Source organism: Engystomops pustulosus, chromosome 3 (assembly GCF_040894005.1).
Source record: "Engystomops pustulosus chromosome 3, aEngPut4.maternal, whole genome shotgun sequence".
Lineage (NCBI taxonomy): Eukaryota > Metazoa > Chordata > Amphibia > Anura > Leptodactylidae > Engystomops > Engystomops pustulosus.
In genome coordinates this window covers 180,416,551-180,439,141 of record NC_092413.1, presented here as the reverse complement: position 1 = coordinate 180,439,141, position 22,591 = coordinate 180,416,551, and the positions used below count along the sequence as shown (strand labels likewise).

Sequence of the window (22,591 nt, the reverse complement as noted above, 5' to 3'; positions counted from 1 at the left end):
TAAATATGGCAGACACAATGGAACGAACTCTGCTCTGTACAGTGTCCCTTAAAACCAACCAATTCTAACATGAATGTGAAACCAAAGATGGCCACTAAGAGGCAGCGTGTAACCAGACTGCGGGAGTGCAAGAAATAAAGCAGCAGCACAGGATATAGGGTAGGCACTAGAGATGAGCGAGCACTAAAATGCTCGAGTGCTCGTTATTCGAGACGAACTTTTCCAGATGCTCGAGTGCTCGTCTCGAATAACGAGCCCCATTGAAGTCAATGGGAGACTCGAGCATTTTTCAAAGGGACCATGGTTCGGGAATAAAATGTGTTAATTAATTGAAAAAGAATGTCTTCTGATAAGTTAGCAGATGTATGCAAACATCTGCAATCTATTCTTCACTGTTCCGCGCGTATATTATCTCCCGACAAGTTAACAGATGTGAAGAACAGTGAAGAATAGAATAAAAACAGTGACCACAGGATCATTTAAGTGAAAAACACAGTGAAGAATAGATTGCAGATGTTCTGCACATCTGCTTACTTGTCGGGAGATACGCTGTCCCGGGATCCGCTGCTCTTCTTCCACTGAAGTCTCCCCGATGTCTCCGTGCCCCTCGATGTCTCCGTGCCCCTCGATGTCTCCCCGTGCCCCTCGATGTCTCCCCGTGCCCCTCGATGTCTCCCCGTGCCCCTCGATGTCTCCCCGTGCCCCTCGATGTCTCCGTGCCCCTCGATGTCTCCGTGCCCCTCGATGTCTCCGTGCCCCTCGATGTCTCCCCGTGCCCCTCGATGTCTCCCCGTGCCCCTCGATGTCTCCCCGTGCCCCTCGATGTCTCCCCGTGCCCCTCGATGTCTCCCCGTGCCCCTCGATGTCTCCGTGCCCCTCGATGTCTCCCCGTGCCCCTCGATGTCTCCCCGTGCCCCTCGATGTCTCCGTGCCCCTCGATGTCTCCGTGCCCCTCGATGTCTCCGTGCCCCTCGATGTCTCCGTGCCCCTCGATGTCTCCCCGTGCCCCTCGATGTCTCCCCGTGCCCCTCGATGTCTCCCCGTGCCCCTCGATGTCTCCGTGCCCCTCGATGTCTCCGTGCCCCTCGATGTCTCCCCGTGCCCCTCGATGTCTCCCCGTGCCCCTCGATGTCTCCCCGTGCCCCTCGATGTCTCTCCGTGCCCCTCGATGTCTCCGTGCCCCTCGATGTCTCCGTGCCCCTCGATGTCTCCGTGCCCCTCGATGTCTCCCCGTGCCCCTCGATGTCTCCCCGTGCCCCTCGATGTCTCCCCGTGCCCCTCGATGTCTCCCCGTGCCCCTCGATGTCTCCCCGTGCCCCTCGATGTCTCCCCGTGCCCCTCGATGTCTCCCCGTGCCCCTCGATGTCTCCGTGCCCCTCGATGTCTCCGTGCCCCTCGATGTCTCCGTGCCCCTCGATGTCTCCGTGCCCCTCGATGTCTCCCCGTGCCCCTCGATGTCTCCGTGCCCCTCGATGTCTCCGTGCCCCTCGATGTCTCCGTGCCCCTCGATGTCTCCCCGTGCCCCTCGATGTCTCCGTGCTGCCGCTGCCCCATGTCTCTGTGCTGCTCACCGTGTTCTTCACACATATATATTGTTCTTCACATACTATTTTGTTCGCACCGTTCCGCGCGTATCTTCCGACAAGTAAGCAGATGTGCCGAACATCTGTAATCTATTCTTCACTGTGTTCTTCACTGTGTTTTTCACTTAAATGATCCTGTGTTCACTGTGTTCACTGTTTTTATTCTATTCTTCATTGTTCTTCACTGTGTTTTTTTAATTAAATGCTCGATCTCGAGCAGGGGAAATACTCGTCCGAGCAACGAGCCGTCTCGAGTACCTTAATACTCGAACGAGCATCAAGCTCGGACGAGTATACTCGCTCATCTCTAGTAGGCACCACTTACCATGAGGGTAGGCTATTGAGGTGGCACAAGTCTTGGAAGTTGCAGCTGCCAACATGAGTCCAGCAAAGTCAGACGCTTCTTTCACAGACTCCTCGTCTTCATCGATGGTTGAGGCAATCTTATGTTCCAGCAATTTGCGCTTAATACTCTCGTAAATAACAAAGTGGATAACAGTTTCAGAGATGCCGGCATAGGAGGCAGACATGCCCCTGTAAAAGCCCTTTACGCCATCCGCTCTGTACACTTTGCGGATGCAGTCAAAAGCGCTCATCCGGATTTCACCGCGGTTTCTAGAAAGAAAAAAATAAAATAAAATTATTAAAACAGTAAAGAAGGATTTATTGCTGCACGTGCAAGAATTTCTTCAACCACACTAAGATGCTTGAAGACGACAATGGCGTTAATTCAAAGCGCATGGTGTGAAATATTGTAGCCGGGTTATGTTATTGTGCATGGAATGCCCCAGCCACAATATGAGAAATGGCAGATTATACAATGAATGGAAATGGATAGACACAGCCAAGGCTACATTCACACTAAAGTGTGCACCGGGCACACGGGAGAGGAGCTTTGCTCACCCCCGCCTAATATATATAATATATCGCACAGTACCGTAATACAGAGGAAGATAGGACATGTCCTATCTTTTCCAGGTTACAGAGCCGCACGTGTACTGCACCGTACCGAGCCGTGTGCCGATCGCCGGCCTATGGGGGACATATACATATATATAGCGGCCGTATATACATCCCCCAATGGACATGTGAATAGCCTTTGCTTTGTTTTTGTAATTTTTCTCAAACTGCCAATCTGCTGGCAGCATATAGGAAAGAAATAAAGAATAAAAACACCATTGTTTTTGTCCATTAATATAGATATTTCAATTTCATTCCATGTGCTCAGGAGATATTGGGTGCACCACAAGTGTGTCCTTAGCACCTAAAGCACTGCTATTCCTGCCTGGACCTTTAGAAGATGTGCAATAGAAGATGAAGGAATTGATGTAGACGAGAGTAGCAGAGCTCCAAGGGCTGAACACACATTACAGGTTCACCAACTACCTCATTAGCATATGGATTAAACTGGGAATAACGTTGAAACGGCATATAGTACACTGTGCCCTTCTCTACAACATGCTGCCAGTGCAGTAAAACGCTTGCTGGAAAACCAAATTCATGGCAAATATGAAAGTTCTAATAGGGAGCCCTGTCAACTCCGTGGTTAGGTATAAAGCAATGAGTCATGAATGAAGAAAAATATGCTATTTTGAACGTAAATAAAAATGTTTTTTGTTAAACCATGGCTTCAGCCTAAAGGGTATATGCACCCTCCATTTCTGTCTTCATTGGCACCTCCCTGTTCCCCTTCTGAAACTGGCCAAGAGATCATGCACTACACCGTATGAAAAAGAACAAATAAGTATTTCTTTTCACGGAGTCCACTGAAAGAGTGGACAACGGTTCCTTTAATTCAAGCTATGGCTGCCAGGGCCAGAGGGTATAACATAGATCTACTAAGTGACATTTGTAGCCAAGCAACTAATCTTACCTTGCATCCAGCTGCAGCCGTGTTTTTACCAGCCAGATGGGATTTGTGGCTGTGATTGCAGTAAAGCCTAAATAAACAACACTAAATCATTATTCAATATTAATCCAATCCCAGTCCTTCAGCCATTACAACATGCATCAATGATGTGATAGAAATGCTACAGAGCGTTACAGGAAAAGGGACATCTACTGGAGGTTTATCACTAGGGGGATGCACAGTTCTCAATGTTAAACTAAATCTACTTTTACCAAGCTCCCTACTAAAATCCCACCACCCAGAAGCAGAACCTAAAGCTACTACTTACTACTAAACAAGTGTTAAAAAACCAAAAACAAACAGTGCTTTATAATTGGACTCCAGGCAGAAAATGACTACATGGAAATCTAACGCTATTAAAAGAACTTTCAGGGCAATATATAGTTAAAAAAAACATTTAAAGTGCAACTCCGATTCCACTAATCAAAAGTTCTTGGGATATAAGATAACTTTGCCCATCATTTTCATTACCCGTGTACAGAAGTCTCTTTGCCATCCTCCTCAGTTTAGCCTGCCCCTGCAGTAGCTGTCTCCTCTGTCTGTGCTAATTATGTCTGAGATGCTGGATCTTTTACATAAGAAACTGGACAGATTCTAACTGCCGGAAGGGAGGAGCTTCTGCTTGCTGCTCTCACTGGGGTGGGAGGGGGAAGTCATGTGATGCAGTGTGTGTAGCTTGGAAGGGAGTTGTGCGTTTGAAGCTCTTTGTATACAGTAGTATGCAAAGCATAGTGAGGTCCCTTTAACTTCATCTCAGTCTGCAATTCTGCAGAATTTCCTCGGTCTCCCTGCATCTAAAGCCAAGATGAGAAAAAAACAAAGATAAGCCTCTGAGCCGACAGGTGTAATAGGGAACAAGCCAAAACACATCTTCTCACCCGATGGCACAACTATCAGGCTTATGTTTGTTCTGGTTTTTATCCTCTCTCTCCCTCTAGCAAACTGTGTCTAAAGAAGGTCACAATTGACCGAAACGTCCCAATCTACTGTGGATTGCCGTGTGTACGTTAATAAAAAGTACCCTATTCGCATAATAATTGAGACCCAGTCAATTTCTATGGAGGTTAGTCTCTGGCCACTTCACTGCTGCTGAGGAAGATTTCTGACAAGTAGCTTTATAACTGAAAATGCCATGACAAAAGGAAAGAAAAAGGGTGATCAACGTAATATGGGCATTGTTTGTTTTCTTTTCCCCCCAAAGGGGGAACTACTGATGACAATTTGGTAAAAAGCATTACGAAATCGGAGTTACACTTTAAAAAAGTTGAGGTTGACCACCAATGGGGAAAAAAAAAAAAAAAATTTCCCTAACTTGGCAGTCCATTTAAATCTTTACCTGGGCTCAATAAATACTGTACCAGCCATCTATTTTTTGGCAAACTCTTTCAGTCCGTACTCCTGCAGGGCAGTGCTGGCCACATCGATATGCAGCAACATATCGCTGCCCAGGTGGGAGTAGAGGATTGGGCGGCACCATCACAGGGACCACCAAGTGTTACAGTACTAATGAAGCGAAATTTCTCAAGGCCCAGGTAAGGAATAAATATATGACATTTTAAAGGAAATTATATTGCCCTTATATTAAAATTCTAGGAAGTATTATAGGAAAAGGCTGTACAATGACAGCTAGGGTTTTATTGTTTTTGTTAGGTGTGAAATAAATTAGATATGGAAAAGATTTACATATTTAAAGATAAGGAAGTGGACAGTAGGAATATTTCCTTCCACCAGTCTAACAAGCCACCCTATGGCTGCCCCCATTACACAGCACTCATGCTCTGCGTCTCCGGTACAGCAGTAAGAAAGATACGACAGTGTAAAACATGAAAGAAGATGGACTTGTATGGAGTTATTTCTCAAAGATGTGCAATGTCCAGATCTATAAAGGAATACAGTGCTGTTCATGCAGTGACCGAGAGAAAGACTATGGGATGTTCACACACACAGACATGTACACCATTCACACAAAGCGCTCCAGGAGACAGGCTGCAAACCGGATGATTTGGCCCATGAGGATGTTATTACTATAACCTGAAAATTTTTTACATGTTAAAAGGCCAAATTATTTTCAATGGGCTCTCACAAGTAGCTGGGGATTCCACAGCCCCCACAAGTAAGTGCCCTGCGTAATAGCAAATTTTGGAGCAGGTCCTACTGTTGCAAAGCAATGACTAAAGGGCTGCAAAACATCGGACCTGTTTACTGCCCTAAAGCAGCCCCATGTAGCCATACATGGAGTTTAAGATTTTCCAACTAGTTCACTTTGCCTTGCAACATGACAACATGGGGTGGACTTTTCGAGTTTAAGTTAAACTAATAGGTGCAAGTTATAACTAGACAATCTTATTCTGCATGGATGCCAGATGATAAAGCTGTAAAGCTGGTGCAGTCCAAGGCCAGTTGACCACAATCTACTACGGTCTGACAAACTCGAACCGCTGGCAAAATTTTGGGGACCATACCTTGTTGTCACTGGACTGAACTCAGGTCAGTGTAGTCAAGTGTGCACTTGTGGGATATTCTGCTCGAGGTTTGTTGCAGTGAGTTTCTTGGACCAAACTCGCTTGCAGGTCACAGGGCCAAGACTGACTAGTCCTTTAGACACTTTGCTCATGCAACATCAGGTCATTAAATATTTAGTCATAGTAAAGCTCCAGAATTAAACATGAAAATCTGGACCGTAAATTTACATAGTGAAAGATTACTTAAAATAGTATGTTACTAACAATGTGTACCGATCAAGTGATCAATGCACATGCTAAATTTACAGAGAAGAGTTCAGAAATCCCATCCTGACTGGATTTTACACTTGTCATTCATTACAGCGGACGATACGTTGCTCATCTCCCTGCGGCCCTCATTATGTTTGTTTTGCTATGTTGTCCAAACTTATTCACGGGTAGAAAGTTACACAATTAGTTTGTCATGTAATGATGGGACAAGATAATAGAATTGGCCCAGTTTCCAATGGGACTGTGCCCAGAACATACAAATATTATCTCCATAATATCCCAAGTTGGCAAGCGAACGGAATATACCACTGTGCCCGACTGTCTGCAAATAAAAGCTTGGACGATGTGAGGTTGTAGTGACCTGTATGAGAGAAGTGACAAGCTGATAGGTAGAGAAATAACTAAGATTATTTAAAGTCTTGACCATTATAGACTCCCCACAATGTTCACACTACACTACTAGATTATGTATTTTTACACCTTCTGGGGAGCACTTTATTATTATTAGTAAAACTTGGCACTGAATGTACAAGTCCTCTACGGTGGCTTCAATAGATCAAATATGAACCCTTTCTTAAAGGGCATGTACCATCAGGATAAAGGGCTGTATGCAAATGAGCCTGAGGGACTGCAGGCACCAAACGTGTTAATGGAGCCCCTCAATTGCATACAGTCCTTCATCCTGGTGGTAGATGCCCTTTAATGCTTTCCACCTCATGGTTATTAGTTTTAGAATAAACTTGGATATGAAGTCCTTATAGCTGACCATCAGTGTTTTACAACCAATCCACCAGGAAGCCTTTACCAGTCAGTAAAATGAAGGGACATGCGATTTCATCCTTACGTGTGTGGTTGTACCCGGTTGTGCAGGTCAGCAGCTTTCTACTACTGGAAAGGGTTTCTGTTCTGCTGCCTAGTTGGTATCCTCATCAATAATACATGGATAATGGCCTAAGGAATGTTTGGATATTAATGCAGAGATATATTATGCAGTAGACTGAACCGCCTACAGCAAAACAGGTGGTTTCTAAAATGCGCAACTATAAACTTAACTTAATTGCACTAATGATGTGCAGAAAACACAAGTAATAAATTAAAGAAATATGTTGCTGTGTCCTTTTCCTGTGTGATTTTCCCATCTAGACCATTTATGACAGTACCAGAGGATATGTCCGGGAAGATGTGGGTCCTTCCTCTAGGACCTGTACATATCTCGAGATCTGCTGAACCCTTCCTGCAGCAGAGGTATATAGTACACGTGAAGGCCACTAACCATTCAACTCTACGGGAGCACAGAGCGTATTACCTTGGCTATATACGGCACTCCCATAGAGTTTAACAGAGAGTGGCCTCCATTCCCAAAACTAGTGCAGGTCCCAAAAGGTAGGATGCACATTTAGGCTCCATGCACACATCAGTGTGTGTGCTGTGAGCTGCAAGTCATGTGTAAGAGGGGAGGGAGCTGAGCAGCCACAACACCAGGCAGGAATACAACCTGCTCCACCTGGCTCAGATATGCACAGTGCATTTCTATGGCGGCTGTGAGCTAGTTGCTGTATTTTATATGTTCCCTATGGGGCGCACAGAACGGAAATACATGAGAAAATATGACAGGCTCTATATTTTTCACCGCTCAGTACGATATGTTGCACAATAGGGCCATTAAAAGGGATTGCCCATTGTAATGAATGGGGCATATACTATATATGGCAGTTTTCTTATGCTTGCGTGCATAAGACCCAATTCAGATTTCTGTCCTGTTCTCCACTGACAGCTGGGACATAAAGGAACCTGATAAAAGAGTCTAATGACTTTCTCGATGCCGGGTATAGGACCTTATATACACTGCTCACTACAGGAGAAAGAAACAGCAGGGAAAAAAAAAAAAAAAAAAAAAAAAGGATAGTGAAGCCGCTTTACTCAATGCAGTATATTTTTATATATACAAGCTTACCACTATCACCTGCACTATTCATTTCTGAAAATAAAAGTGACATTAATTGTAAGGCATCAGTACTAGACCTATAATCCAAATATAATACATCTTAACATGGGCACAAAACATAAGGCTTGGTAAATTAGCGAATGGTTTCAAACAAAAACAATCTAACAGGAGATTCATGTCAGCGTAATACACATGTATATCACACTTCAATGAATGCAACACAAGGACTTTATAAAGTCTGCACAAGTACTATGAATAGATGAATATGCACTACACACACACACACACACACCTCAACTATACAATATAGTAAACGTTCATACATTTGTATTGTAATACAATAAAAATTATGTTCATTTCCTAACATTTCTCAATGCTCTTTGTTCGTTCCCCATATAAAGGCAATTACAATTCCAATGAGCTGTTCTTACGCTTTCGGCTGCAGAGAGAAGCTGGGTCAAGTACTCACGAGGGTTAACTTAGTCCATATTTCCGCAGGACGAGACCTGCAGGAGGCGAGCATGAGATGACACAATCTCGCGCCTTTCACAGTGGAAATGTACAGTAAACGCCTAAAATAGACACAGGCTTTTCTGTATCGCAACAACAAGCAGTGGTCCACAACATTGCGCACCAATGAAACCCACGGAAACGGATTTCACAAAATAAAATGGATAGACTTACAGAAAGGCAAAAAAATATTTATAGAAATAAAATTACTGTAAAGTGAGAATATAAGAAAGAGGAAAAAAAATAATATATTTTATAAAGAAAAACTTGGAAAAAAACAAAAACAGATGAAGAGGGAAATCATTTAGGGAAGGATCAATAAGCACTTCTGCATCACATCAGCTTCACATTTTTTGTTCTGTTTGAACTGTACAAGTTATTAAATAAAACAACATTTACAAGACATTAAATATCTGTATGGAACCATTCTTTTATTTTCCTATAATATTCACGCAAGATTTGCTCTAGCGGACCTGCCCTGACATGTAAATAATATTTATAGCCGTGTTGTACCGTATTTCATCAAAGGGAATACGTCACCAATATTTACCTCCCTAAACTGCTTTGTTTTTATTTTTCAGCTCCTCCTGCCGTGCCAAAACTTCACTTTAGAAATATGCAAATGAGGCTGAAGTGCTTAGGTGCAATGCTAACACCTCAAAGGGCTTCATCGCCACTAAAATAACAATTACACCTGATATACAGCCACCTCCCAGATACGTGCCCATCAGATACATCACTCATGGGACCTGCAATATCTTGCACATATGCAGGCGGCTATTCAAAGAACAGTGATGCCGCCTTGTCTCATGTGCGCATGCACAGGCTGAAGGTCACTACAATGTAAGCAGCTTCAGATCCAATGTCAGGGACCTGCAGGCATCACTGTTCCTTGTGTACATGCCGAATGCATAGCCTTCTGTACACGAGTGAGATCTCACTAGATCCAGGAATGGAGTAAATAAAATTGGGAAGGATTAAAAAAGGCTCATGGTGGGTTGGCAGTGGATCGAGGGGTGTTATGGCTGAGGAGCTGGAGCCCACAAAAAAAAATAAAAATGTAAAAAAAAACCACACACACACACACACACACATTTACATATTTATAAAAAAAATTGAAATTTTGGCACAAAGGGAGTAGCTGAAGAATAAAACCAAAATGTACAGGTGGCCCATGTGGGCATAGCCCTACGTAATGCAGCAGTTAGTGTAATTAGGTAAATCATGCTGAAGGATTCCCTTTGAAGCTCCACTGTGGTGTTACCATGTTATTTCTCCCTATGCAGGTGACATGTTTTCCTGCATACAGAGAAATAACAGAGGAACACCGCAATGGAGCTTCAAAGGGAATCCTTCAGCATAAAGATGAATCCCTGTGCTTTGATATTTTAGTTATTTTTCAAGCCGAATGGTCAAAGCACAGGCACACACCCCTTTAATAGGGGAAATTAACAATTAGTCAATTTATTTAACTTAAAAGGCATCTACCACCAGGATGAAGGACTATATGCAAAAGAACCCAAAGGGCTCTAGCCTCCATAGTTGGGCTCATTTGCATACATTCTTTCATTCTGGTGGTTGATGCCCTTTTATAAGAGAGGAACTGCACAATACAAATTTCAAAGGATAGAAGCTTCATAATAATAACAGGACATGTCAGGAGAGGAGACGGGTCTTTTATAACTTGGTAAAATACTTACCCCTTAAAAAAAAAAAAATAAAGGTTTGGATGGGACTAAATACTGAAAAATCATCAGGAAACCTCACCAAATGTGTGACTGGTGTAGGGCATCAATGTCTAGTCCCACACAAAACCCTTTACCATAAGAAATGAGGAGATTACAGAACCCCGAGATGAGGAGAAGGCCGTCATATTGGATAAATGCACTAAGATTTTGTTATTGATTGGGTTTTCATTATTCTTTTATCTCAGTGTAATTTTCTCATATAAGTTATTCTACAATTTTAAGGATTTAGGAAAAATTAAAATTTACATAAAAATCTGGAGGATATACAAAAGCAAAAAAAATGCTTTATTTAGGTATATTTTATGTATATATTTAGAAGGCTTGTGGGTAAAAGTTTTGCCTAGCAAGGGTCCAATGTTTAAAAACTATACACCAACAAATAAGTGATAAGAACGGATATCTAGAGGGGTGGGGAAGACTAATACTAATGATGGGTTGGATATTAAATATACTTCGTAGAATACATATGACTAGTGGGTAAACCTGATGATGGGTGTTAATGGGCAATTAATTGGAGTGAAATTTGTGTCGCACAATAAAAATCAGTACCTAAAATATATCCGAAAATTTATTTCAATACAAAAATAGGTGAAGGAAGGGAGTTGTTCCTAAACTAACAAAAATCTCCAAGCTTCTACCATCACATTAAACCAATTTTATTATTTAGAAGTTCCATCTGATTGGTCAATTCAGAGACAATTTGGATCTATACTGGAGAAATAAAGTTATGTACAATGTGCAAAAAAAAAAAAAAAGAATAAAATATAGACAGATACTGAAATAAGAGGGAAAAAAAGACAGTCTATATAAGATCATCTCATAAGATCAAACTAAGCAGTAACTAGACTATAATATGAGGCTACTTATCCTCATTACTCTGTACTATTCCTATATCCATCATCAGTCATGCACAAGTAGGGGTACATACCTGCGGCCCCAGCAGAGACCATGTGGACCTGTGTGGAATCTGCCGCAAACACATTGTTCAGCCTTTCCTTGCAGGTGGAGTAAGCTGCAAAATAGATGGCCCTGCAGGAGGGGGGAGCAAAGCGTCACATCACAGGAGGTAGAAAAAGAAAAACAGGCAATAAAAAGGTAAAGAATGACCCTTTATCTTGCTTGGTTGAGGGCAAAAAATGTGTTGAATACGCAATGAAAGTCAAAATGGTTCCAAGAAAGGTTGAAAGGTTAACTTGTAGGATATTTCTCTTACTCTATGAAGTTCAGACACCCAAGAGTTATTATATGAAAGCCAAATGCAGGCAATACACCATCACATAAAATGTGTTATATAGGTCCGCTGACAGGCTTGCCCGCACTGTGACCACCAAGTTCAGTTTTCTATACAGACAGATTCTTCCTGTAGCCGTGTAGGTTCACTATAAGACTATTCTTTCCTTGTGTGAATGTTATCGCTATATATAGAGACAAGGGTATTCAGAGCAAAGTTCTGTTGGTAAGGTCAGAGCGGTGTAACACACTTTTAACGTGTGCTCTGGAAGATAACACATTGCCATTTTTATTGTTAGTTTTCACATCTATAGTAAGCTTTTGCTAGTACATGCAAATACATGAAGACTAAGACAGTACCTGGAAGGAGCCACGCCCACCAAGTTAGGGCCAAGACCCCTGAATAGGGAACGAGGACCCTCCTTTTGCAAAATGATCCTGAAAAAGAAAAAAAAAAAAAAAAACAGAAGTTACACATTAGTAATATTCAGAACTTTTGAAGCCAACTTCAAATAGAAACTTACACTTAAATCTCCTATTCCAACAGAGATAGATATATATACACACATACATTTACAATCTCAGTGTGACCCCAAATGCCTCCCCCTAGAATGCAAGACAACTGGCTGGAACAGACACCTCCTCTCTGGGCTCTACCAACAACCAAGAAACTGATCAACCGACTCAGAAAATGGATCTGTGCTCTGGCTTCACAGACTGTTACACTGCAGCAGCTCTTCCCCCACTCACATTGTGTACTAAAACTCTATGGTGCAGAAAGATTAGAGCAGACAGATGAGGAAGGGGTGAAAAGTGCTCCTGCATAATGTAAAGCCTGTGAAGCTAAGGCACAGAGGGTCTCTAGTAACGTCCCCGCAGAGTCATCCAGGCTCATTAGCATAATCTTAACAGTTGACTTTACAAGGAAGGAGGCCATGGATAACAAATATAAGAAGATAACACAGGGACACTTGTGACTGTGGTAATCATGATGGATTTTGATGGTAGATTTTCTATAAATGCATACACCAATTGGTGTCTGAATTCACTTGTACGTTATTCATTTTCAGATTTAGGTCATGAACATACATTCATAATACAATATTATGAAAGGTTATAGTTTTCACTCAAACCTCTAGCGCACATATAAAGGGTTGATAACTTTCAGGTTTGTATTCAGCTTTGCCGACCAGACCAAGACACAGTCAGCAGAGTCATCTTATTCTTTGGCAGAGTTATGACTGATCTATTGTACTCCTGAAGATATTCCTGGATTGAACCAGTTGATTTTGTCGGGGTCAGATGCTGAGCAAAAGCCCTGTAAAAGTGCTGCAAAAAGTGTCGCTTTTAGTCATTTTGTAGATTATTTTGTAAACAAGTCACATGCTGATGTCATGCAAATAGTGGACTCCATTGTCCAATCCTTAATTTCCAAGGTACAATAGATAAGTCTGCCAGATGCCCATTCCATACATTGGGTTGTAGATGCACCAGTGACCACACTATGTTCGTTCATGAATATGATGGGAGTACAAGTAAATATTTGTTCTATGTAACACCCCTGGCGGCTGACAAGACAGAAGATTACACAGACCACGTGTTTATTCCATTATTATTTTCAATTTTCTTGTTCACAATCCAAAAACGTGCTCCCTATTCCTCACCGCTCCCTAATAAATTATACAGTAAGCAAGTTGTAAAATATAAGGAAGTGGCGGATTAGATAATTACAGACTCCTGCGGCATGTGCTTGGCTTTTCTTACGAATGTCAAGGAGATGGTTTAGATACGAATAGTGATGAAATAGATCGGGGTTGGGAAGTATTTATGTGGATGACTGCTCAGGAAGATCAGGTCAATGTCCACATTATTTAGATACAAACAACTGTTGCAATAGTTTGGATACACCCAAAACAAAGTATCTGAGTTCTGGAGTATGAAAAGGGGAGAGGAAACTTTGTTTGCCTAGTTCATATCTGCATCCGGACCTCTGCTATTACTAAAACAATAACGGAAGTATAAACTGATCCATTAAAACTTCCAATGATGCCAATGGACTTTCAGCAGATTGCATCAGAGTCTGTCTGCACTACTTCAATTAAGCCTCCATTATTTGAGCGGAAAATTGGATGGATTAGGTGCAAATGGACACTGATATAAGCCATTTTAACGGATCTGTTAGATTTCCGTAACCAAAACTATAATAGAAGATAACGGAGGTCCAAACGCAGGTGTGAGCGGAAGCTTACAAATTTGAAGCACATGGAGAATAGGTTTCATCCATAAAGAATATAGTACTGCTAGTTTCAATAAATAAGGAGATTTTAACTCAGATTGCCAATATCTATGTGTAACTACATACGAGAGCAAATGATTGGATCACCTGGAATGCTACATATACTTACTGAATGGCAAAATCAGCCTTCAATATTCTGAACACACAGGTACAGATTTCACCAGGAGAGGAGAACCTTCTAATGTTCATTGGAAATTTCCATCCATCTCATGACGATGTTGGTTAAGAGAAAGAACAGGCTGTGTGGATTCAACATGCCTAATTCTGACTTTTAAGTGTATAACCTACTACCACTGTGCATGTGAATGTAAGGGAGGGGGGTTTAAAATGTAGTTAGTCTATATATGGTTGTTGTCTATCCTGCCAAAATCTGTGGATCCAATGAATCTTGCTTTAACGAGGATGGTGCCTTCTACTGTATCTCTAGTGTAGAGTGACTAAGTACTAATGAATTGAAGGTTATCTGTCTGAAGTTTTGCCATACAAAGCTGCAGACAGTTTGGTATTGGCCCTGGATCTGTGTAACCATACCCTTCTGTGTGTTGGTAGTAGCAGGATTGTAGCTGGACCTGGTGAACTAGTTGGTAGAGCTCTTGACTGTACTACTGCTGCAAAAGTGATGAGTGTCGCTTTTAGTCGTTTTGTAAATTATTTCATACATAAACTCAAGCAGAGCTGAAAAGTACTAACAGAGGTCAAAACCCATCAGAAAAAAAACAAAACAAACAAACGGTATTGGTTAGGACAGCAGGATATCACTCGTCTACTCTATACGATCCCCATTTATCCTGCATCACTTCTTCACATCCTTCCCCATCTCTAATAACATCCAGTCAGGCTGAAAGGCAAACAAATTAGTAAAACAGAACAAAACCAAAAACATTCACAGGTGATTAAACTATATGAGGGACGATTAGAAGAGAACCAGCTCTTGGTGGCTCCTTGGCCAGGATACAACACGTCAGGAAGTCATTTAGCGCCTCTGCAGGAAATTAAGGTGCGTTCGTTTAGCCACCGATTGACGGGCTGCTGCATCTATTGCTCTGACTTCATTAGGTCCAAAACTATGCATTTACTATACACAAAACTGAGAATTCCTCTGACTGTATAAGGCCTCGTGCACACAGCTGTATGGTCTTTTCTGATCTGTATACGCGGCTGCATTCTGACCGTAATCATGGGATGTGTTGCAATTGTATGGCACCAGATCCGTATAAAATGACTATTGGCCGTCTGACAGACTGCATCACACACTGGTTCTGGATACTGCACATATATACGGTAGCATATGGTGCACAGCCGTATGTAGCACGTATTTTACACATTCCCATGACTTCTATGGGCCATATGGAATGCAAATACGGTACATGCTCTATATTCTTATATGTCCCCCTCATGCATTAGAATCGGGATGTATGCCGGCAGTACATACGGCCGGTTTAATACGTTCTCTAAATGTTCGTGTGCACGAGGCCCAACACAGTACACAGATATACATCCATCAGAGGAGCAGATACTCTGATAACAGCAATGTCTCAGCAGGATAACACGACCTCCCATGGGGTAATTATTGCCCAGGAATGGTTTAAAGAATATGGCAAAAAGTTCATGTTCTAATTTCTTCTCCAAACCAACTGGGTATATGGGATATGCTGGAAAAAGTAGAGGTTTGAGCCAAGGAAAGGTGAAGTGGATAGGTTATAATGGTGATTCTGGTTACAAGTTATAGGGGGTAATCTGCTGGGTAGTGGTGGCATCTGATAATGGGCATCATATTCCTCATAATTAATAACACACACACACACACACACACATCTTCTTTACTAGAGCGTTTCTTACTTGAGACAGTGCAGTGGTCCTGGGGAGACTCTTGCCACTCGGTTAACGCTAGCGCCATTCACCGTGTTAAGTTGAACTTCAGAGATGTAAAGAGTCACGGACGAGGACTGTAACCTTGTCTTCACAACTTCCAATGGGCACGTCAATATGGCACCAACAGTGCCCCCACATCTGCAAATACAAGGAAAGGACAGGTTATGTGTGTGTACTGCCAGGTCACTAAGATGGGATGAGGCACACTGCTTACCACGGAAGTCCACAGCAAACTATAGGCAGCATGTTATAGAGCAGGAGGAGCTGAATGTACATGTTTCTGGTTTAATATTAATAAGATATGAAGGATACATTCCTTTTAATGGGTCTATTGAATTGAGAACAATGTAATACACATATGGAAGGGTCTGGCTGGCAGCAGGATATTGCCAATTGGACGATAACCCTCTCATTCTCACGAGTTACTCAAAATAAAATAACCCCTTAAAAGTAGTAATTCAATAAAAGGATCATAAACTTGTAACCACACAAGTCCATTAAGGGCAGTACAACACCTCATGGACAGTCCATCTTTATAATTAATGCTACAATCCAATGGACCTTTAATTATACCCTGCGGATTAGGTGCATTATAATAAAGTCAGAAAAGTTTGGTCCTTCTACCATAGGCGGCTCAAGCTTTTCTTTCTTACAACAAACGCAATCATTTCGAGTTTGGACTCGATGTTGCGACACCGCTGAGCCCTAGCAGAAAGGCACGTTCCCGGGATAAATGCTGCATGGATGAATGGCTAATGAAACAAATGAGAACTCCGATCTGGAAAGGGTTCAGAGAACTTCATTAAGGCACAAATGACACCGGGCTCTTGGAAAAACAATGGAGGCCGAAGCTTAATGGTCCAGCAAAGAGCACATGACGAACAGCAAGGAACAAAACCTTATGAGGGCAGAGAAAACTAAAAGAAAACTGTTTTCTTTTAGTATTAGATAAAATTGAAGGGAAATGAAGCAACAATTCTTATGAATGTTGTAAAATAAGCAGTTGAAAGTTATACATATAAGCAGGTGGGTTAGACAGGATGCAATCTGCTCAGCTCCTCCTGCTCTATAACATGCTGTCTGCTAATAGAGAACTATGTACCATGTGCTCAGCTCCTCCTGCTCTATAACATGCTGTCTGCTAATAGAGAACTATGTACCATGTGCTCAGCTCCTCCTGCTCTATAACATGCTGTCTGCTAATAGAGAACTATGTACCATGTGCTCAGCTCCTCCTGCTCTATAACATGCTGTCTGCTAATAGAGAACTATGTACCATCTGCTCAGCTCCTCCTGCTCTATAACATGCTGTCTGCTAATAGAGAACTATGTACCATGTGCTCAGCTCCTCCTGCTCTATAACATGCTGTCTAATAGACCATTATGTACCTTCTGCTCTAACACATGCTGGCAGGAGGTAGCCACTATGCAATCTTCTCAGCTCTTGCTCTATAAAATGCTGATTGCAGATAAAACATCAGGTCCTATATATTTCTTCCATTTAAAATCAATTTGCTCAGTAAAATTAGGTGAGAAAAACATTAAAATAGAACAAAAAGAATGAAAAAAAAAAAACTGTTTACATTTGTAATGTCGATGTCCAATAAAGGGAAATACAAAGCAAAACTCATCACTTGTAGAAGCAGAGGGAGATACAAGCTATGAACAAGCTGGGAATTTACAATTTGGAGAAAAATACAGAAATGGTAATAATGTTCTACAGCGATTTTAAAAAGGGAAAAAAAAAATTAATAAAATCCTTGAGAAGCTGGATGTCCTTAAGGATCCTGGGGGTGATAATATCCACCTCCCCAGCTGATTGGATAAATCTGGAGGAGGAAAATAAAACCCTCCCTGACGTCTATTTTCTCTGAACAGCGCTGCCATTGTGTCACTACAAGTCTTTCCAAAACATTCTGGACGTGCAGAAATACAGCGAGGAGATTTGGCTCAATGTCCCCAGAAATCTGACAGAGGTTTCCTATTGCTTAACTTATCATTTTAAGGTATTTGGATAGTAAAGAAAAAGTTGACTATGAAGAGGCAGATGAGATGGGGGCGGGAGACAGATACATCACCATGGCAACAGATTAAAAACTTTGTAAAGTTATCCTGTGTCTCCTCCATTTATCCTCCTTTTGTTCATATTGTACATTTTTTAAGCAGGATAAACTAGGGACACATATTTGTCATTCATGGCCTCCTTCCTTCCAAAATCAACTATTAATGAGCCCCACTGTACTGTAGCTTCACAGACTGTTACACTGTGCAGGGGCACTTCCTCCCTCCCACTATTCAAGAGGCAGGGAGATAGTGCCAAGGGAGGCGTAAAAACCTGTGTAGAGACAGCATGGAGGGGCTCTGGTAACATCCCCCAATGTCCTTTTGGATCATTAGCATAATTATAAAAGTTGATTTTAAAAGGAAGAAGGCCATGAATAACAAAAGATCATAGATCCTGGCAGCACCGTGACTATAGTTAAGTGTCCCCTGGTTTATCCTGCTGGATTTTTATGGTAGCTCAGGTAATATTTTTTGCCCACAACAAAAACACAACAAAAACACAACAAAAACACACAACACTTTTTAACCCCTTAACGCTCTGCGCCGTAGCTCTACGGCGCAGAGGTATAAGGGATGTATGAAGAGGGCTCACGGGCTGAGTCCTCTTCATACAGAGGTGGGGGTTTTTGCATTTTGCACAAAACCCCCACCGCTAATAACCGCGGTCGGTGCCTGCACCGATCGCGGCTATTAACCCCCTAAACGCCGCCGGCAAAGTCGCCGGCGGCGTTTAAAAGACGGCGGCGCGCGGGCGCCGCCATCTTTTTTTCGATCGCCACGCCCCCGAACGTCATCGGGGGGCGGCGATCGGTTGCCATGGTAGCCTCGTGTCTTCTTTTGACACGAGGCTATCTGGCAGCTGCATATTCGTTACAATGAGCCAGTGGCTCATTGTAATGAATGTGCTGCAAAAATGCCATATATTGCAATACTGTAGTATTGCAGTATATGGTAGCAGCGATCTGACTATCTAGGGTTAATGTACCCTAGATGGTCTAAAAGATAGTGAAAAAAAAAAGAAAAAAAAAAGTTTAAAAAATAAAAAAAATCAATAAAATATTAAAAGTTCAAATCACCCCCCTTTCCCTAGAACGGATATAAAACATAACAAACAGTAAAAATCACAAACATATTAGGTATCGCCGCGTCCCAAAATGCCCGATCTATCAAAATATAAAAACGGTTACGGCCGGCGGTGACCTCCGAGGCGGGAAATGGCGCCCAAATGTCCGAAATGCGACTTTTACACCTTTTTACATAACATAAAAAATGAAATAAAAAATGATCAAAATGTCGCACAGACCTCAAAATGGTAGCAATGAAAACGTCGCCTCATTTCGCAAAAAATGACCCCTCACACATCTCCGTGCGCCAAAGTATGAAAAAGTTATTAGCGTCAGAAGATGGCAAAAAAAAATTTTTCTTTTTTGTACACATTCGTTTAATTTTTGAAAATGTATTAAAACACAATAAAACCTGTATAAATTTGGTATCACCGCGATCGCACCGAACCAAAGAATAAAGTAGGCATGTTATTTGGAGCGAAGAGTGAAAGTCGTAAAAACTGAGCCCACAAGAACGTGACGCACGTGCGGTTTTTTTTCAATTTTTCCACATTTGGAATTTTTTTTCAGCTTCGCAGTACACGGCATGTTAAAATAAATAACATTGCGGGAAAGTAAAATTCGTTACGCACAAAATAAGCCCTCACACAGGTCTGTACACGGAAAAATGAAAAAGTTAGGGATTTTTGAAGTTGGAGAGCGAGAAATGAGGCGAAAAACCCTCCGTCCTTAAGGGGTTAAACCCTGTTAGCAGTGGTGTCCCCTGTAAAATGCATGAATGGCCCATAAATCAGTTGTTGAAGTTTAGAAACCTATTCTCTAGTCTATAAACCTGGTATAAAAGCCGAGCTCTCCACCCACAGAGCACCACGAGCCTTGGCAGACAGATACAGGAAAAACACGTGCCCGCTATTAACTGGGAGATGCAGAGGCAACAAGAGTTGTAATGGGTGCAATGTCCACAACGTGTGCATAGACAATAACCGGGCACACAAAGCATCGTGCCCTCATTAAGGGACAAACAAGCTTTAGTACTGAGGGTCTTGGCAGCGACATCCAATGCGACAGGGAGGGAAAGAGAGCCGTGTCTCAGCAAGAACCAGCGTCCACGAGTAATTAAACTAAGCTCTTCATTAGCCTCCTGACTGGTGAGGAGCCGTGCCAGGAGTCACATACCCCTCCTAATACCAGCCACTTGGTGCCCAGCATGTCCAGAATAGCATCTCAGCGATGAAATGGACTCCTAATAAAATGTACTCAAGGCTACACTGCTTAGTAAGGCGGCAGGGGTAACACAAGTACATAGAAGATCTGCTATGACAAGTCGTGCCAGCCAATGCTGCCAACAAATGCCAAGGTTGGCATCGCACAGGGGAAAAAGTGATAGTTAAAAATATTGGAGGCCTCCTGGTTCAAGCATGTGAAGCCAAGATCATCTACAGAGTGCACAGAGACACAACTGCGCCATGCAAAGTGTAGTGGTCATGCGGGGGTAGTGGAGCTCAGTTCTCCATTGCTTGTGCCCGCTACACACAATACAGTATAGCGGGCAAGGACTTCTGGCTTCATACATTATATAGTTGTGCCACTGGAAACAGAAGAGAAAAAGTGAGTTTGGCCTATCTGGTATCAAAGATACAAAAGTATTTTTCTCAAATTAAAGTCTGTCAAATTAAAGTCAAATTAACAGTCTTCAGTGCCAATTATGCAAAAAAAAGTTTGAAAATATTCCTGGCTCTGGGACAAAGGGGGGAGGTTCACCAAGTCATCATCAGGAACACGGATGTGGTATGAATGGCAACCCCAACCCAGACCCCGTAGGCCGGAGCCTTCATCTTGGTTCAGACCTCACATTCGTTTCCCCATGCGATATGCACATTCATGAGATTTCATCAGTGAAGCTGACAAGGAGACAGGAATATTGTCAAACTGCAGGGAACATGGCAAGAGCTGGAGACAAAAAGGTCTAGGTTCTATGTGTAGTAAGCAACAGAAAACCGTCAGAGCGACAGGTCAAGAACTGATGACAGGTTCCCCTTAATTTCTATAGGACCAAAAAAATATTTCCAAAATATCTGTGTAAAAGTTGAATCCATCGCTCTTTGTTAAACTATTAACATCCATCTACTAGTTCACAAAACCAGAGGAGAGAAAGTCCAAGTCTCCAGTAGTTACATGACTACGGCTTCGCACATGGGCCCTCGGTACATTGTGTTACAGCAGATATAAATATCCACATCCAGTAGTGCACATCCTGCTTGGCAAAGACCATTCATAGCACATCAGCTACACAACATCTAGTGTACATTTTGTACAAACGTGTAGCATAGTACATGTAGAAGACACGAGCCTATCCCGCCCAGGCTTTATCACCATAGACTCACTAGAGTAACTTATAAGTGAGAGGTGGAGGATGACGCTGCAGTGTCCTTAAATGACCCAAACATATCAACAGGGAGAGATCAGTGGGGAAGGCCGGGCCTTTAATACATCGGCTCAGCTGACTTTTATTAAGCTAATTTTTTTAAGTGAATCAAGTGAATAAATGAGATTTATCAATTTCCCTACACCAGAATGTAGTAACTGGCACCTGAAAGCAATTGTGCAACAATGAGAGTTTTAGTAGGCAGGAAATTAAGTGTGCAACATTCATTAATATTTTTTGTATACAGTTTTTCCATTTGTCTGATATGGGACGTGGCCTAACCCAGAAAATTCAGTCCTCATCTATACCAACTAATAGCCGCTTTCCATACACCATCCAGCGTGATGCATCTGGTATAGTATACAACAGTGGAGTCCGATTCTGCACTGGTCTATTCACCGATACTTTAATAAAGCTCCCCACTGACCCATCATTACATCACTACTGACAATAGATGATGTCACAGCTTATCTCCTCCCCCTCCCTGTACAATGACCTCTATATAGATACCACTGACCCATCATTACATCACTACTGACAATAGATGATGTCATAGCTTATCTCCTCCCCCTCTCTGTACAATGACCTCTATATAGATAACACTGACCCATCATTACATCACTACTGACAATAGATGATGTCACAGCTTATCTCCTCCCCCTCCCTGTATAATGACCTCTATATGGATAACACTGACCCAATTCCAAACATGTTAGAGATACATTTCATAATCCAATTTATGTAAGAAAAATATTGGTTTACACACTTCTATGTTACGACTAGAAAAATGCAAACAGAAAAATGAAGACTTCAGAATATGATATTAGAGAAGAGAATCTCCTCACCAAGGAGACTTCAATGTGAGTGTGATAGAGCGGCATAGCTGTCATAGCTCTGGTAGGCCCGGGCTCCTGTGGTATTTGGATAAATGTATACATGTCCTCATTACACTGACAGCTCGTCCTGACTGTGCGGCCTGTGACGTGGAGCCGCTGTACAAGTATTACCTCCGTCTTATCAGAAATCAGTCCCCGCGCTGTAACCTTTACCCTACTAGCGAGCAACGCAACACCACAAGGAGGTATTTACCCTCAAACACATGAGGGAGAAGACGCCATGTATCCAGCAATAACAAACATCTGGCAATCCACATGTAAGAGCAACGATCGCACAATGTATGAGTGTAATCTGCCCAAAACATAAAGACAACAAT

General features: G+C 42.2%; 1 protein-coding gene across 1 annotated transcript in view; it reads right to left on the bottom strand.

The window, feature by feature from the left end:
• SLC25A36 (solute carrier family 25 member 36) overlaps nucleotides 1-22,591 on the bottom strand; it is a 30,180-nt gene that overhangs the window by 3,736 nt on the left and 3,853 nt on the right. The window contains exons 2-6 of the mRNA XM_072143117.1: nucleotides 15,793-15,963; nucleotides 12,018-12,095; nucleotides 11,356-11,456; nucleotides 3,457-3,523; nucleotides 1,909-2,198 (exon numbers count right to left, since the gene is read on the bottom strand). Coding sequence (XP_071999218.1) covers nucleotides 1,909-2,198; nucleotides 3,457-3,523; nucleotides 11,356-11,456; nucleotides 12,018-12,095; nucleotides 15,793-15,963 — 707 coding nt within the window. The remainder of the gene's footprint in view (nucleotides 1-1,908; nucleotides 2,199-3,456; nucleotides 3,524-11,355; nucleotides 11,457-12,017; nucleotides 12,096-15,792; nucleotides 15,964-22,591) is intronic.